General features: G+C 39.9%; 1 protein-coding gene across 2 annotated transcripts in view; it reads right to left on the minus strand.

Moving 5' to 3' along the window:
- Window positions 1–353: 353 nt before the first annotated feature.
- The window catches only part of LOC139973059 (laminin subunit alpha-3-like), a 128,150-nt gene continuing 109,086 nt past the window's right edge, over window positions 354–19,417 (minus strand). For both annotated transcript variants that reach the window (XM_071979427.1, XM_071979426.1), the window contains 17 exons: window positions 18,368–18,518; window positions 17,886–18,007; window positions 17,479–17,653; window positions 16,522–16,697; window positions 15,743–15,844; window positions 14,943–15,060; window positions 13,766–13,912; window positions 12,744–12,895; window positions 11,527–11,709; window positions 10,711–10,986; window positions 10,266–10,455; window positions 8,553–8,708; window positions 7,364–7,517; window positions 6,123–6,253; window positions 5,633–5,735; window positions 4,078–4,203; window positions 354–1,217 (listed from right to left, as the gene is read on the minus strand). In XM_071979427.1, coding sequence (XP_071835528.1) covers window positions 1,075–1,217; window positions 4,078–4,203; window positions 5,633–5,735; window positions 6,123–6,253; window positions 7,364–7,517; window positions 8,553–8,708; window positions 10,266–10,455; window positions 10,711–10,986; window positions 11,527–11,709; window positions 12,744–12,895; window positions 13,766–13,912; window positions 14,943–15,060; window positions 15,743–15,844; window positions 16,522–16,697; window positions 17,479–17,653; window positions 17,886–18,007; window positions 18,368–18,518 — 2,605 coding nt within the window. In that variant the 3' untranslated portion in view covers window positions 354–1,074. The remainder of the gene's footprint in view (window positions 1,218–4,077; window positions 4,204–5,632; window positions 5,736–6,122; window positions 6,254–7,363; window positions 7,518–8,552; window positions 8,709–10,265; window positions 10,456–10,710; window positions 10,987–11,526; window positions 11,710–12,743; window positions 12,896–13,765; window positions 13,913–14,942; window positions 15,061–15,742; window positions 15,845–16,521; window positions 16,698–17,478; window positions 17,654–17,885; window positions 18,008–18,367; window positions 18,519–19,417) is intronic.

A 19,417-nucleotide genomic window follows, 5' to 3' on the forward strand; every position in this document is an offset into this window, starting at 1 on the left:
TCTGACCATCAAAATTATCCACAAATATTGAGAGGTCTTCAATGAGAGACTTTTTGCCTCCTCTCTGAGGTCATGTGATAGGTCATGTGATAGTGAGTGGTGAAGTGACAAGCTTGTTAAAACATTCACAATGAGTGACCTTTATTTGATTTCCTTCTATATCTGCTGCCAATACTGATGATCATTGTTACCAGAAGACAATCCTTGCCATGAACTTTGGAGTATAAATATATTAAACTTACTGTAGGCATCTGGCAACAAGGTAAATTCAGTTTGTAGGAAGTCAATACAGATGCTAATGTGAAGATAAGGGATGAAAGATACAATAACTATAAGAGAGGGAGGGAGAGAGAGGGAGGGGTGGGAAGATGTAACTATAACTAAATCATAGAATTGGAAAGAAAGTGAGGTAAAACTACCAAGTGTACAACACCTGATGGAATGCGAACATTTTAAAATTCACAATTAGCACACAACATCAACCTCGTCAGCAGTGATATTACAGTGAATAAAACACTTGGACAATATTTAAAATGCTTATATTTTTAAAAGCTTTAAGTGTCTTGGGGGTTTATTGCTATAAAATGTAAGTTTACTGTATTTTTCAGTTAAGGTGAACACATGATACTAGTATAAATCTGATGAATTCACATAATGACAACAGCTTTGGTACTTGCTGTAAACTCATTTTTGTGACTCAACACCACGACGATGCTCATGAAAGTAGCTGCCTATGGGATTAACATATGACAACAAACAAACTGTATTGCTTTGGTGGATTTAGAAATACCCTCTGAGGGAAATTTAACATTTAACAATTAATCAAATTTTGAAATACATTTCAATAATAATAATACTGTTAAAAAAGTTTACAAAACGTACAAATAAAGCGAATCAGATATGAGATCAATATAAAATGTTTGGAAGGGATGCATTAAAAGAGAGATTGTCGTAGTTGTTATTAAACTATCATTACTGAAATTCTTCTCTGTTATTAAAATTTACGACTACTGTTGCTGGGTCAGATCAGTTCTGCGAGGGGAGTTGACTAACATGCGATGTTCACAGAAGGATTCAGTTGGCAGGGCAGGATCGTAGATCAACCTCTCCAACTCGTCTCTTGTTTACTACCGGTTCAGACTTGCCGTTAATGACGATGTTTCTGATACAACCACCGAAGGATTCGTTCTCCAAAATGCCATCGTGAACTTCACCATCTGAAGCAGAAATAAGTTGAAATTGTAACACTGGTGATGTGAATGGACTTAGCATTTAGTAATCATATAACAACTAGCAAGAAAGGATTCCTGATTTACAGGGAAGCATATAAATTCTCTAGGTTATAACAAGAAGCAGCCAGTTGATCAAATACTAATACCACTCTATACTGTCCTTCAGAGCGTATGGACAGAATTAACAGTTCCTAACCTTTTTCTGATAGGAAACTGATATTCATACTGCTCATTCTGTCAGTTCGAGTGCTTTGAGGCCGGACATGAAAATACAGCTCAGAATAAACTTGTCCAAACTATGCATGAAGTTATCATCTGATTATGTGGCTTTCCCTATCACTTACTTAGCCAGTTCAGAATGGATTAATGACTCACCAGGAACACCACGAAAGTATAAGGGATTAATGACTCACCAGGAACACCACCAAAGTATAAGGGATTAATGACTCACAAGGAACACCACCAAAGTATAAGGGATCAATGACTCACCAGGAACACCACTAAAGTATAAGGGATTAATGACTCACCAGGAACACCACCAAAGTATAAGGGATTAATGACTCACCAGGAACACCACCAAAGTATAAGGGATTAATGACTCACCAGGAACACCACCAAAGTATAAGGGATCAATGACTCACCAGGAACACCACCAAAGTATAAGGGATTAATGACTCACCAGGAACACCACCAAAGTATAAGGGATTAATGACTCACCAGGAACACCAACAAGGTATAAGGGATTAATGACTCACCAGGAACACCAACAAAGTATAAGGGATCAATGACTCACCAGGAACACCACCAAAGTATAAGGGATCAATGACTCACCAGGAACACTACCAAAGTATAAGGGATTAATGACTCACCAGGAACACCAACAAAGTATAAGGGATCAATGACTCACCAGGAACACCAACAAAGAATAAGGGATCAATGACTCACCAGGAACACCACCAAAGTATAAGGGATTAATGACTCACCAGGAACACCAACAAAGTATAAGGGATTAATGACTCACCAGGAACACCACCAAAGAATAAGGTATCAATGACTCACCAGGAACACCACCAAAGAATAAGGGATCAATGACTCACCAGGAACACAACCAAAGTAAAAGGGATCAATGACTCACCAGGAACACCACCAAAGTATAAGGGATTAATGACTCACCAGGAACACCACCAAAGAATAAGGGATTAATGACTCACCAGGAACACCACCAAAGAATAAGGGATTAATGACTCACCAGGAACACCACCAAAGTATAAGGGATTAATGACTCACCAGGAACACCACCAAAGTATAAGGGATCAATGACTCACCAGGAACACCACCAAAGTATAAGGGATCAATGACTCACCAGGAACACCACCAAAGTATAAGGGATTAATGACTCACCAGGAACACCACCAAAGTATAAGGGATCAATGACTCACCAGGAACACCACCAAAGTATAAGGGATTAATGACTCACCAGGAACACCACCAAAGTATAAGGGATCAATGACTCACCAGGAACACCACCAAAGTATAAGGGATCAATGACTCACCAGGAACACCACCAAAGAATAAGGGATCAATGACTCACCAGGAACACCACCAAAGAATAAGGGATCAATGACTCACCAGGAACACCACCAAAGTATAAGGGATTAATGACTCACCAGGAACACCACCAAAGTATAAGGGATCAATGACTCACCAGGAACACTACCAAAGTATAAGGGATTAATGACTCACCAGGAACACCACCAAAGTATAAGGGATCAATGACTCACCAGGAACACCACCAAAGTATAAGGGATCAATGACTCACCAGGAACACCACCAAAGTATAAGGGATTAATGACTCACCAGGAACACCACCAAAGTATAAGGGATTAATGACTCACCAGGAACACCACCAAAGTATAAGGGATCAATGACTCACCAGGAACACCACCAAAGTATAAGGGATTAATGACTCACCAGGAACACCACCAAAGAATAAGGGATCAATGACTCACCAGGAACACCACCAAAGAATAAGGGATCAATGACTCACCAGGAACACAACCAAAGTAAAAGGGATCAATGACTCACCAGGAACACCACCAAAGTATAAGGGATTAATGACTCACCAGGAACACCACCAAAGAATAAGGGATTAATGACTCACCAGGAATACCACCAAAGTATAAGGGATTAATGACTCACCAGGAACACCACCAAAGTATAAGGGATCAATGACTCACCAGGAACACCACCAAAGTATAAGGGATTAATGACTCACCAGGAACACCACCAAAGTATAAGGGATCAATGACTCACCAGGAACACTACCAAAGTATAAGGGATTAATGACTCACCAGGAACACCACCAAAGTATAAGGGATCAATGACTCACCAGGAACACCACCAAAGTATAAGGGATCAATGACTCACCAGGAACACCACCAAAGAATAAGGGATCAATGACTCACCAGGAACACCACCAAAGAATAAGGGATCAATGACTCACCAGTAACACCACCAAAGTATAAGGGATTAATGACTCACCAGGAACACCACCAAAGTATAAGGGATCAATGACTCACCAGGAACACTACCAAAGTATAAGGGATTAATGACTCACCAGGAACACCACCAAAGTATAAGGGATCAATGACTCACCAGGAACACCACCAAAGTATAAGGGATCAATGACTCACCAGGAACACCACCAAAGTATAAGGGATTAATGACTCACCAGGAACACCACCAAAGTATAAGGGATTAATGACTCACCAGGAACACCACCAAAGTATAAGGGATCAATGACTCACCAGGAACACCACCAAAGTATAAGGGATTAATGACTCACCAGGAACACCACCAAAGTATAATGGATCATTGGTGTTGGTTTCAGTCTGTGCTGGATTATCGCTGACCCCTAGTATGCCTTCCTCACCGTCCACTGTTATAGAGGCTTCAAAACGATCTTTGACCACTGCAAAAGAACAGTGATGACAAAGATGGCCCTTTGTGTTACACTTTTAAAGTCACAAATTTGAAATTTTTTTATGCTTGTTTCTTCTGTCAATACTTCATATGTAATATTATTTATTATATTCTGTATTGGTATAGCATCATCGCATGGTGGTGCTAATGGTATAGCATGGTGGTGCTAATATAATGGTATAGCATGGTGAAGCTAATATAATGGTATAGCATGATGAAGCTAATGTAATGGTATAGCATGGTGAGGCTATTGTAATGGTTTAGCATGGTGAAGCCAATATAATGGTATAGCATGGTGAAGCTAATATAATGGTATAGCATGGTGAAGCTAATATAATGGTACAGCATGGTGAAGCTAATGTAATGGTATAGCATGGTGAAGCTAATATAATGGCATAGCATGGTGAAGCTAATGTAATGGTATAGTATGGTGAAGCTAATGTAATGGTATAGCATGGTGTAACTACTGTGCTCATAACTAGCTATTAAAAGTCAGTGGGCTTTGACAAACAACAGCAAAATGGAATCTGCTATGCTATGCCACCACCAAACAAAGCTAGTGAAATTAAGGGTAGTTACAAAATATGTTAATGCTATATCACTGCAAAAACAGCTTGTAAAATTTATAATAAAGCTACAAAATACTTGATGCTATGCCATAACACAGCAATATATGTATGTTCTATGTAATTGATCAAACAAAGCTAGAGAGATTAAACAAAAATCTACAACTTACTGTAAATAGTTATAACTTTGGCCAAAGTTGAGCTAGTGAAATTTAGCATATAGCTACGAGGTATCTACTATGCTATGTTGCTGGCCATAGCTGAGCTAGACAAATATAGCATATAGCTACAAAACACCTTGTATGCTATGAATTTAGCATACAGCTATGAAATATCTTCTATGGTATGTCACTGGTCAAAGCTGAGCTAGTCAAATATAGCATATAGCTACAAAATACCTTGTATGCTATGAATTTAGCATACAGCTATGAATTATCTTCTATGCTATGTCGCTAGCCATAGCTGAGCAAGACAAATATAGCATATAGTTACAAAATACCTTGTATGCTATGAATTTAGCATACAGCTATGAAATATCTTCTATGGTATGTCACTGGCCATAGCTGAGCTAGTCAAATATAGCATACAGCTACAAAATACCTTGTATGCTATGAATTTAGCATACAGCTATGATAGATCTTCTATGGTATGTCACTGGTCAAAGCTGAGCTAGTCAAATATAGCATATAGCTACAAAATACCTTGTATGCTATGAATTTAGCATGCCGCTATGAATTATCTTCTATGCTATGTCGCTAGCCATAGCTGAGCTATACATATATAGCCTATAGCTGTAAGGTACCTCATATAGTATGCTTGTGTCTATACACAATCTACTGGTCTTTCACATACCTTCTATGCTATGCCATTGGCCATTGCACAAGCTGAACTCCCCATTTGGAGGAATGTAAGAGGCCATGAACTCCCCTCCTCCATTCTGTACACTCAAGAACAGCTGTCAGAATACAAATAAAATAAATCACGGATGAAACATTTAACAATCCTCATTTTTCATGATCAGTTTGTTCACACAAACGTTTTTATCAAGTGCTTCCCTACTGCATCCAACTTTTTTGTCTCTTACTTCAATTTGGTGGATGTAGTTAACCATCAAGGGCCAATGAAATGGCTTCAACAAAAATCTTTCCAATTCCCAAATTTCCATTGTTACATTCAAAACGGTTCAAGTAAAGTCTGTTCCACAACAATATATTCTAATGGTGTACATAATTATCACATCACAAACACTTTCAGACTATTTTTAAATAGCTGGATGGATGGGGAGGGGAACATTGAGAGTCATGAGTGGGGGACTACAAGTGTTGAAGAACCAGATGGCTACCTGTCCGTCTCTTAATTCCAAGGCCAAAAAGTCCATGTTTGGTTTCTGGATGGAGAAGATGGTTCCACTGCTCTTCCTGGGCTTGATGTCAAAGGTCATTGTCAACTCGATACCAACAGAGAATTCATCGCCTAAGAAAATAAAGAAAAGATTCATTTGTGAGATATGCAATTTGAAACAGATTTCTAAAGTGAAATGGATTGTGGGATATCCGATTGGTAAGCTGAAAGGAGTGCTGCCTCTGTTTAGTAAAATCTTTACTCATCTGAACCTGTGTCCTCTGGGCCTTGAGCTTTAGATCAGAAGGATTCAATACCAACAATTATAACACTGCATACTAATATACTTTCATCTTCACTATAGCACTAACAGATGTGTACTCTAAGATCTGTGTACCAACTAAATACAACATATTTTGTAACTGTTACGAAAAAAAGAATCTATCGATCCATGATTTTCAGTCTTACCGAAATGTGTTCAGAATTTTCTTGCCATTTTGTATGACCATCAATACAGTCTACTCCGTGAGGCAAATAAACGTGATTTTAAAATCAAAATCAGATACACGGTAGATCCCTCATGAAGCTTTAATTTTAATCAGTTAACACCTGACACTACTAATCAGCAGATATGAGTGAGCCAGGCAGAGGGTTTGGACTTTGAACCAGCTGGTACCCTTAAGACATAAGTGAAGCACTAAAGAGCAAGAGGCCACCTGTTCAATAAATTAGCGGTGGTTTTAACACAACCAATATCTGCGGACCATCACTGGTACGCAGATGACAGAGGGAAACTCTTCAGCGAATGAGACATGGGTATTAGACATTTAAATTAACCGACAATGATGTAACAAGATTTCATTGGCTGGTGATGCCCAGAGTTATGCCATATATGTAAAGACAGAAAACCTAAAGTTCAAACGCTTAATAACATTAAACATATTGCAGCATTCGCTAAGTTTTCAAGGCATTTCAAAAATATTGTTCACAGCATTTTCTTCTTCTTCGACTAAATTTTTACAGATAATGGTGAGGGGGACCAATTGACAGGGAATCTGGTTTTAATATTGTGGGAAAGTAGTAAGTGGAGCTCTCAGTGTGGTTCTAGGTTATCACTTTTTGGTTACCCCAGGATGTTTAGCAAAGTTTGGGAAAATGTTCCTTGACGGGAAAATTGGTCCAGTTACTGATGAAATTGAAGAACAATGAAAAGATGAGAGATTTGGAAAATAATAAACTCACTAAGGACTACGTATCCCCCGTTACTACCAAAGAAGACTCCCGGCTCTCTTAATCCTGGACAAGTGGGAACTTCAAATTCATTCTCCAGTTCTCTTGGTTCTGGTTGAACGTTAAAGTCTTTGATGCATCCTATTAGGCTCTCACGGTTCTCAACCTTAACAGAGGATAACAAAATATCAATTGTAAATTATTATTATTCTTCTGTAATCAAGACCAGTAACTAAAGATAGCACTCGTAGAACTGACTTAAGTTACCAGAGCCAAGTGCATAGTAGTTATGCTCATAAACTAGCAGAGGTTGGTAGTAGTAGTTATGCTCATAAACTAGCAGAGGTCATTACTAGTAGTTATGCTCGTAAACTAGCAGAGGTCGGTAGTAGTAGTTATGCTCGTAAACTAGCAGAGGTCAGTAGTAGTAGTTATGCTCGTAAACTAGCAGAGGTCAGGAGTAGTAGTTATGCTCATAAACTAGCAGCGGTCAGTAGTAGTAGTTCTGCTCGTAAACTAGCAGAGGTCAGTAGTAGTAGTTATGCTTGTAAACTAGCAGAGGTTGGTAGTAGTAGTATTGCTCATAAACTAGCAGAGGTCGGTAGTAGTAGTTATGCTTGTAAACTAGCAGAGGTTGGTAGTAGTAGTATTGCTCATAAACTAGAAGAGGTCGGTAGTAGTAGTTATGCTTGTAAACTAGCAGAGGTCAGTAGTAGTTATGCTTGTAAACTAGCAGAGGTCATTACTAGTAGTTCTGCTCGTAAACTAGCAGGGGTCAGTAGTAGTAGTTATGCTCGTAAACTAGCAGAGGTCATTACTAGTAGTATTGCTCATAAACTAGCAGAGGTCGGTAGTAGTAGTTATGCTCGTAAACTAGCAGAGGTCATTTAATGAGCATCAAGAGCTACCAGGGCAGAGAAGTGCTTTGCTTGCATAAGGGCAACTTAAATATGACACAGTTAAGCTGTAGAAATGCAATCAAGTCTAGGTATCACGGGAAGAAGCTGGTCGAATCATAGACTGTGTTGTTATTTACAGCTGTGTATGATACAAAACATGTGAAGTCGCAAACATTGATGGCAAAATCATTATTACTTACTGATGCGTGGGTGACTAATACTTCAGCTCAAAATATTTCTGACTTGCATCTTGAAAAGTTTTAATTTAAAATATGAGAGCATTGATGATGGCCTCAACTTACGGGTATATCATTGATCTCCAAATCTGGAGGCAGTCCTCCCACAAAGAGTGGTGTATCTGTAAGTAGATATTTATTGGGACCTTGGAGGTATCCTGTTGCCACGGTTTCATCATCTACAAGTATCTCACCATGTCGACCATCTCGGAGGGTTTCAATCTAGCAAATAAAGCAATAAGCCAAGGAAATAATATTTAAACCATTCTCAAGACCTCTTTGCTCTAATTTGCCTTAATTGAACTTGCAGTGGTTTTTCTGATTGAACTTAATTGTTGTTTTAATTCTTTACATCTTTTGTTAATTTCTATACCTCCTCCCACCCATTGCCTAATACCTCCTCTCACCCACTGCCTAATACCTCCTCTCACCCACTGCCTAATACCTCCTCTCACCCACTGCCTAATACCTCCTCTCTCCCACTGCCTAATACCTCCTCTCACCCATTGCCTAATACCTCCTCTTGCCCACTGCCTAATACCTCCTCTTGCCCACTGCCTAATACCTCCTCTCACCCACTGCCCTAATACCTCCTCTCACCCACTGCCTAATACCTCCTCTCACCCACTGCCCTAATACCTCCTCTCACCCACTGCCCTAATACCTCCTCTCACCCACTGCCTAATACCTCCTCTCGCCCACTGCCCTAATACCTCCTCTCACCCATTGCCTAATACCTCCTCTCACCCACTGCCCTAATACCTCCTCTCACCCACTGCCTAATACCTCTCACCCACTGCCCTAATACCTCCTCTCACCCACTGCATAATACCTCCTCTCACCCACTGTCTAATACCTCCTCTTGCCCACTGCCTAATACCTCCTCTCGCCCACTGCCCTAATACCTCCTCTCACCCATTGCCTAATACCTCCTCTCACCCACTGCCCTAATACCTCCTCTCACCCACTGCCTAATACCTCTCACCCACTGCCCTAATACCTCCTCTCACCCACTGCATAATACCTCCTCTCACCCACTGCATAATACCTCCTCTCACCCACTGCCCTAATACCTCCTCTCACCCACTGCCTAATACCTCCTCTCACCCACTGCCCTAATACCTCCTCTCACCCACTGCCTAATACCTCCTCTCACCCACTGCCCTAATACCTCCTCTCACCCACTGCCCTAATACCTCCTCTCACCCACTGCCTAATACCTCCTCTCACCCACTGCCTAATACCTCCTCTCACCCACTGCCTAATACCTCCTCTCACCCACTGCCTAATACCTCCTCTCACCCACTGCCTAATACCTCCTCTCACCCACTGCCTAATACCTCCTCTCACCCACTGCCTAATACCTCCTCTCACCCACTGCCCTAATACCTCCTCTCACCCACTGCCCTAATACCTCCTCTCACCCACTGCCCTAATACCTCCTCTCACCCACTGCCCTAATACCTCCTCTCACCCACTGCCCTAATACCTCCTCTCACCCACTGCCTAATACCTCCTCTCACCCACTGCCTAATACCTCCTCTCACCCACTGCCTAATACCTCCTCTCACCCACTGCCTAATACCTCCTCTCACCCACTGCCTAATACCTCCTCTCACCCACTGCCCTAATACCTCCTCTCACCCACTGCCCTAATACCTCCTCTCGCCCATTGCCTAGTACCTCCTCCCGCTAATGCCCTATTACCTTCTCCAGTCCAAACCCTGGTCTCCCATCCCTGTCGGATCATGCCCGCATGGCCGTCCCTGGTTAACTCACCATGTGCCACTGGTTATCGTTGACTCGAGATGAAGAGGTTATAAGCACAGACCCTGAGCCATAGTCAAAGCTGTAGACCAGGTATCCATCATTCAGGTATAAAGCTGTGAAATCATACTGATTATTGTCCGCTGTATAGTATAGAATAGCATAACTCGCTGCTGTCTTCAAAGAGAAGGACACTGTATCACTTCAAGAAGAACAAAATATATAGAAGAGTTATTCGATGTGGTAGATAATAAAAAATAAAAACATAAAAGAAAATTAAAAAAGAATTTATTTGCACACAATATTTGCTGATCACAGTGCCTATGATTGGATCTTGTTTTATTCATGTGGGTACTTTCCATTCGAGACTCTGTTGTTATGTTGCCAATCTACACAGTTTTAATAATGATATTATTATGGTTAGATCAGTACATAACAACAACTTTTAAGTTAATACCTATCAGAATAATCCCGGCCAAAAGTTTGATACTCATATCTGCTTTCATTGGTTGCACCAAAGTAAACAGCTCCACTATCTGATGGGTCAACAACATTGGCTGCTTCACCGAATCCTAACTTGCATTGTCCAGATGGAGGGGTAGTTCCAATTTCAGGAAAGGGTGTAGGGGTGCCATACTCGTCTGGAGGTGTTTCCGATACCACGATGGCTTCATCCGGACAGAAACCGAACGATGCCGAAGAATCACCAACTCTGTCTGCAAAGTTTTGTACACTGATGAAAAAATAGAGGGAGACATTTTATATACCCAATACATAGATAAAGCAGCTTTAAATATCAGTCAAAATTAATTGGCTAAAGACAGGATGTACCAGAAATCATAACTATAATAGATAATGATAGTAGAGCTATATCGAAAAAGAAGCAACAAGTACAAATCAAATCTTTCTGTGACACAATAAGTATATTCTTTCCTCTTATTGTGCTCTACGAGACTATCATAAAGTCTTATTATCTGAGACTAAATTAACTGGTAGCAATGAAGTCTAATTATCCCAGACTATATTAACTGGTAGCGATAAAGTCTAATTATCACAGACTATATTAACTGGTAGCGATAAAGTCTAATTCTCCCAGACTATATTAACTGATAGCAATGAAGTGTAATTATCACAGACTATATTAACTGGTAGCGATAAAGTGTAATTATCCCAGACTATATTAACTGGTAGCGATAAAGTCTAATTATCGAGGACTATATCAACTGCAGTTAATATGGTAGCGATAAAGTCTAATTATCTGGGCATCACTTACTCCTGGTCTGTGCCCACATCTGAGATACATCCTACAAATGGCTGGAGATCTGGAACAACGTTTACATTGTAGGTCAGGCTCTTTGGCAATCCTCCAACAAAGAACTGACCATCTGTGACAACGGATGAACGGATGCGGAAATTACCAGTGTCTTCATCTTCATCATCTATACGGAGTTTAAGGCTTTAAGAAGATAGAGAGGGTTTAGCACAATTAAGACTGCAATGGAGCCGGGGAGGGTTGGGGTTGCGGTGGACACTTCCTATCTTGTGGTATTAATGATATTCCTTTAATATGGTCAAAACCAGGACCAGGAGAGATAGTGACCAGTCATCAATTATCACCGGCATAGTACCTCAGTAGAGCAACCAGCAACCAAACATAGGTGGTTATCACACAGGGCTCCAACATACAATTTCTGCAGCCAAAAACATACATTTTGGGCATATCTGTTCTAATTTCAAGCTGGCCTTGAGCCTATCTCTCTGGCTGCCAAATTTCAGCAGCATGAACATATTTCATCCAATTTTTTTCCGTAAAAATAAGGATAGGTTTAGCTTCATAGAAGAGTTGATCATTTGTTTCAATTTTGAAACCAAGCCTGAGACTATAAGATAGTTTTCTGCACTAAATTCTAAACCTGATAGAGAAATGCTTTCTTTTATAATATTCACTGTGTGTTAGCTATCATCATAACTGAATATGTATAACCTACTGAATATTCAACTATCTATACTTATACTCTCTGTTGCTTTTTTTAATAATATTCAGTGTGCCAGCTGCCATCATTATATCTGAATATGCATAACCTGCTGAATATTCAACTATCTATACTTATACTCTCTGTTGCTTTCTATTCAGTGTGCCAGCCTCCATCATTGATCTGAATATGCATAACCTGCTGAATATTCAACTATGTATACTTACTCTCTGTTGCTTTCTTTATTAAGATTCAGTGTGCCAACTGCCATCATTACATCTGAATATGCATAACCTGCTGAATATTCAACTATCTATACTTATCCTCTCTGCTGCTTTCTTTAATAATATTCAGTGTGTCAGCTGCCATCATTATATCTGAATATGCATAACCTGCTGAATATTCAACTATCTATACTTATACTCTGTTGCTTTTTTTAATACTATTCAGTGTGCCAACTGCCATAATTACATCTGAATATGCATAACCTGCTGAATATTCAAATATCTATACTTACTCTCTGTTGCTTTCTTTAATGATATTAACAGTGTGCCAGTTGCCATCATTATATGTATCCTTCCCAGACTTCACCTTTGTTACCATGGATACTTCTTTTCCAAATGTTGCCTCGACTGTTCCATTGTTAAGCTGCACAGCCATTACATCTTCCTGTTGGTCGAGTTAAAGGGGTATAGTATAGCTCCTTTAGTATATCACTTTAAGGTCCAACCATTCATCTTTCTAATTACAAAGATAATTCTCACTGAAACAAGACATTCCTCATCAACCAAACTTGATATTTCCCTTCTGACATCATGAGCACAGACATAATTAGCGAACCCCCCCCCCCCCCCCCATCTTCAGCTTTCACTCATGCACATGAAAGCACTCCTAAATTTAGTAGCTTGGGAATATAAACCAGGACAAGAAGACACCATTAAGGAGCATGATGAAGTAATTAACCAATAACCATGCTCAAGTATCAGAATAAAGCAACATCCTGCGCATAAAGCAGAACTTGCCTATAAGAAAACCCGTCCTAGATACCCCACCTTTTTTCCATAACAAGTCGGGTAGGTCGGGTAGGATACCCCAGTTTTTACGGAAAAAGTGGGATATCTAGGGTGGATTTTCATATAGGCAAGATCTGCATGATGGGTTGTGTTCATTACTGGTTTGTCATTAAAGATTAAAGATATCATGTATTGCGTAAAGCACATACCTGCATTAACATTCCAATTGCATACATAATATGTAGCATGTCTGCAGAGGTAGTCTCAAGAGGTAGCAACAAAGTGACTACAACCACCATGAACAATTGAACAATACCCTTCCCTTGCCCTTCCCCCCCCCCCCCCCATCTGATGTACTTCACACATCTCAGGAGGTAGCAACACAATACTACAGCTACCATGAACATATGAACAATACCCTCCCCTTGACCCTCCCCCGCCCCCCTTGACCCCCCCCCCCCCCCCCCCCCCCCTTGACCCCCCCTCCCCCATCTGATGTACTTCACACAGACAAGTGGATACTCACATGGGCACTATCAGAGAGGTACACCAACAGACCGGTTGGTTGGTGTGCTCTAAAACTAAAGAGAAATTCTCTTCTGGAGTAGAAGTCAACAGGTGTCATTTTCACATAGCCTCCGTTGGGAGCTGGGAAGGACACCAATCGGATATCCTGAAGAAAGAATATTGGAAAAGCAATTATTTTTCACGGACTGTCTTTGGCCATTTGATACTTAGGTCAACTTTATGGTCACCTAACACTTGTCTGTATCTACACTTCAGTTACTTTCATTATTATCTTATACATACAACATGGTACATGCAACATACATACAACTTATACATACAACTTATACATACAACTTATACATACAACATGGTACATGCAACATACCTAAAACTTATACATACAACTTAACCATACAACTAATACATACATCTTATACATACAACTTATACATACAACAATACATACAACATGACACAAACATCTCAGAAAGGAAGTCTCTGAAGCTCTGTCTAAATCTTGTCAAATTATTCCAGGTTTATTATCTTAAAGGAGCCTTACATGGATGCTGACCTCAATTAGTCTAAAAGCTAGTGAAGGAGGTAACAATGGTTTTGATCATCTCAAGGTCATATCTGGAACAAAGGTCAGCATTGAGGAATGAGCTACTGGCATCTGGTTACCGGCTACTGGAGCTACTGGCTACCGGCGCTACTGGCTACCGGCGCTACTGGCTACCGGCGCTACTGGCTACCGGCGCTACTGGCTACCAGCTACTGGAGCTTTTGGCTACCGGCTACTGGAGCTACTGGCTACCGGCTACTGGAGCTACTGGCTACCGGCGCTACTGCCTACCAGCTACTGGCGCTACTGGCTACCAGCGCTACCGGCTACTGGCACTACTGGCTACCGGTGCTAATGGCACTACTGGATACCAGCTACTGCAGCTACTGGCTACCGGCTCTACTGGCTACAAGCTACTGGCGCTTCTGGCTACTGGCGCTACTGGAGCTACTCTCATGTGTGACTGAACAATTACACAACAGTCAGTGCTAATGTGACAGTGGTACCTCTATAAACATACATGACTTCATAACAGACTACTTAGCCTCCAAAACTCAGCAATTTTACAGGTCTAGACAGCTTCCCAGCTGCATTCCATTGTTCAAGACAAGAGATGTAAAAGCATGCTTACCCTTTGGATGCAATCAGGAAAGATTCCTTTGGACTTGATGTTATCCAAGAGATTGATGGATTCCCTCGTAATTAAGATGTTCTTGATACACCCATTGAAGCCCTTCCTGGTTACCATTCTATACAGTCATCATTAGAACAAATTAAAAAATGTCATTTATCACTAAAATGATTTCACTTTCCAGTCTGTAATTTCAACTAAAAACCAAAGTTTAATCAATCCACAAACTGTCTACCCTTAATCTCTTTTTAACGTGATGCAGCAAGACAAAATCAAACAAAGATCTCAGGGAGATTAATATCATCTAATTAATAATTATAACTGAAATTTAACAAAGAATATTCATTCTAACCTAAGTGTCATCAACTGATCAACTTTAAATGCCAGATTAATACATTTACATACTTTAAACTGAACAAAGAATGTTCATGCTAACCTAAGTGTCATCAGCTGATAAACTTTAAATGCCTAATATACATAACATAATTTGCATAAAAAGCTTTCACAATCCTATATAATCCGTTTATAACCACGTTCAGTTTATGTCACATTAACAATTTTTATCATTCTTTAATTTATTATTCCGTCCACACACAGTGATGATGTAGTTTAAGTGTATAAACCCCGGCTGAGCGGAGTTGTTGAATGCCATATATAATATTAATACATTTGATCACCATGAACTAAATACCAAACTAGCCTTTACTCAGTTAAAGGGCATCATAGTAACAGCATTTCAAGTGAACTGGACAGATTACTAGACGGCTAAGGAGTCAGGCTTGATTAAGTTTTTAACTCACGGATATTTGGTGTCCTTAATTCCAACGAGACCTCCAAAGAACAGAAACTTTATGGGCTTCAGTTTAGCGCTGGTTCCCAATTCTTCTTCAAAGCGTTCTGGTCTGTTAGGAGCAAACATAAATAAAGAAAAATCTATCAATAATTATATTTTTCTGCTCACGATATACCACCTTGAAAGAAACTCCTCTTTAACAAAACAAAATGACATAAGCTTTCTCCTCTCTGGAGGTTATGCTTAAATATTAAATATATTATCATGAACTCTTTCCATATTTGGTAAAGGCGAAAGAAAAATGGAATGTAATGGTCCTGTCAAAATGTCTGTTCTCTTCTCTTCTGTTCCAGGTTATGGGAATATTCCTCCGACTTTGTGCTCAAAATTGCGTTCATGCTTTAGCTGGGTACATTCCGTCTCTCTGAATTATTCCAAACCTTGAGAATTATATTAAAGATAAAAGCACCACAGCTATGGCAGATACTGTTTTAAGAAGACAAAAAACATATTGCAATTAGTGACCATTATTAAAATTTCTAGCAGATTCCATGACAATACTGATGTATCTTTGTGGTTACTGTTGTTCATTGAAAAGATAAAAAAAAGTACCAACAAAGAAAAGAAAGCGTATCCAGTGTAGCATGTCAAGAATTTCTTACGTCAAGATTGATTCTAAAGAATCAATATTAACCAGCTTTTGAAACAATTTTCAACTGACACCTTCATGCCAGCTCAGTTAAAGCATATTATTTTAATGGCAATCTGACCTTGTCAAACACTTACGCTTTGCCGATCTCCACTACAACCAGGTTAATAGTGTCTCGGAAACGACTCAAATCCACTGATGTCCAAATTTTCTTGTTATACTTTTCGCTGGTGGCAATTTTGGTAAATTCTCCGTTTATCGAGAGAGTCACTACGACCCTGCCTCCTCTTATTTCTATAGATATGTAATCAGCCTGCGGGAAAATTATGAAATGTGAGATTGTATGTAATCTTTGTCTTCAAAAATTAAATATATAATTCAGTCTAATCAGATTTATGCAGCCATGCAAAAATAGAACAAGGTTTATGTAAGTGAATGGCCTTATGCGACTACTGGCGCAAAGAGAGAATTAAGGTTAAGGTAGGTTATGTTCATCATCACAGCACCTCCATCACAAATGGTGCAAAGAATGTCCTCAAAAAGGAACAAATTGTGATAGATAATTAACAGTGCTTCTTCCTTCAGTTCACTTTGAACTCTCTAATTTGTTCATGCGGACTAAAGTACCATCAAAACGTAGCACATAGGCTTATCATTTTTCATTTTGAATAATGGAGTTATAGTTAAGTTAATAAATGTCTATTATTTTACCATTTGTTCTATGAGTGTGATTATTACTAATATCAGAATGTGTCTGGCAGACAACAATTTGAAATATGATTATATACTACACTTTCCGAAAATTCTATTTTTGTTTTTGTTTCTATCAACTGCAACCTTACATTCGTTTTTACTTGGTGACCCCAACACAAGAAATTACTAAAAAAGATAGACATATGTGAACAGGTGTGTAACAAGCCTGGTCTGGCCCCATGAACAGATGTGTCACCTGGCCTCCTTTTCGAAGTCTTTATTTTTCCTTAAGTATATTTCTTAAACTGAGATTATTCTTAATCCCATACTTATCCATAATTGCCCCTGGTCCGAGGGGTTGTATGACAAATCCTCTCTTTAACAGTGGATTCAAAACTCACCCCTTTACCACCAAAGAAGATTAAACCGTTGACAGACTGAGTCTTAAAGTATAATCCAAAGTTAAATGTTTTCCCAAAGTCCTTAGGATTGTGGATCTTGACATAACCCGTGCCGTCAAAAGACGTCCCTCCCGAATCGGCTGGGTTAGGCTTCTCCGCCAAATCGGTGACATTTCTACGAGAAAGGAAAGTTGTAGACATCAAGCAGTTGCTCACCTCCAAAAGTATTGAGTATATACGTTGGTAAATGTTATAAATTATTGTTATGACAAATATTACAAATAACAATATTAATTACCAATATCACACAGTAATGATATATAAGAATGAAAATATCACTTACATGATTAAGTGGAAAACTGAGTATAAACTGCTTAAATTAAGTAGGACATGATTTCTAAACATACCTGATGATTCCTTGGTTAACATGGTCAGCATTCTCAAAGTTCCAAATACCAAGTGGTTCCTGATTGAAGATAATGGTATCGATTCCTCCAACGAAAGGGTTAACGTTGATGGCACCTGGCGCCTGGCAAGCAAAATAATCCACAGATTATCTTTATGAATATTATTATGATATTTGCATATCACATTAATATTTACATCTGCTTAATATTTATTCATGAATTATGCTCAATTTTTCTACAGAGTTCAAAACAGAACATGACTACAGATATCTATTTATAATATATAGAAACACTCAGTATCACAAATAAATTATAAATAAATATATTTTCCCCGATTTTTCTCTCTTATTTGAAATGAAATTCTTTCCAGAGGGGTTTCCTGAAACATGTGGTTACCGTAGATAATCTATTGGTAAAACATTCCAATACTACATAGGTACAGGTAACATTTAACTTAACACCATTATGGTTTCCTTACTTACAGTGAAATTCTCTCCGATTCCACCTACAAAGATACCCCATCCTTCACCCCAGTGTAGCAGACTATTTTCACCCTGTGAAGTGCCTTCGTTTTCAACCATTGGAGCTCCCTCAAAATCAGAGTACACAATCAGGCGGCCTTTCTTGCCAACCCTGCAGGAAGGAAAAAGGTTAGGTCAAACAAATTTTGTTCACATATCAAAATACACTATTTGTGTAAAATCAATCATGTTACTGTGAGAGAAAGAAACTTGCTGCATATTATCAGCTAATGAATTCTACAATGAAAACAACACATGATATTTTAATGTTTTTTCTTCCTTAGTTTCAACTGGAGTCTTAGACTCTCAGAAACAAAGACACTGACAAGCAGAGCCACGTTCTTTCTCTTTATGTCATAAGAAACACACTACATGTGACTCCAGAAATGATACAATCATGTTGTAAATGAGAGCATGGCTGGAAGATGAAGTGGGTGCGGGGAAGAGTGGTTGCTTGCTGAGGTGGGTTCTGGGAAGAGGGGTTGCTTGCTGAGGTGGGTGTGGGGAAGAGTGGTTGCTTGCCAAGGTGGGTCCTGGGAAGATTGGTTGCTTGTGAGGTATGTGCGGGGAAGAGTGGTTCCTTCTGCAGTGGGACCGGGGAAGAGCGGTTGCTTGCTGAGGTGGGTTCTGGGAAGAGTGGTTGTTTGCTGAGGTGGGCTTGGATGAGTGGTTGCTTGCTGAGGTGGGTGCGGGGAAGAGTGGTTGCTTGCTGAGGTGGGTGCGGGGAAGAGTGGTTGCTTGCTGAGGTGGGAATGGGGAAGAGTGGTTGCTTGCTAAGGTGGGTGCGGGGAAGAGTGGTTGCCTGCTGAGGTGGGTGCAGGGTAGAGTGATTGCTTGCTGAGGTGGGTTCGGAATGACTGGTTGCTTGCTGAGGTGGGTGCAGGGAAAAGCGGTTGCTTGCTGAGGTGGGTGCGGGGTAGAGTGGTTGCTTCCTGATGCGGGTTCGTGGAAGAGTGGTTGCTTGTCGAGGTGGGGTGCGGGGAAGAGCGGTTGTTTGCTGAGGTGGGTGCG

This window comes from Apostichopus japonicus, chromosome 9 (assembly GCF_037975245.1).
Source record: "Apostichopus japonicus isolate 1M-3 chromosome 9, ASM3797524v1, whole genome shotgun sequence".
Lineage (NCBI taxonomy): Eukaryota > Metazoa > Echinodermata > Holothuroidea > Aspidochirotida > Stichopodidae > Apostichopus > Apostichopus japonicus.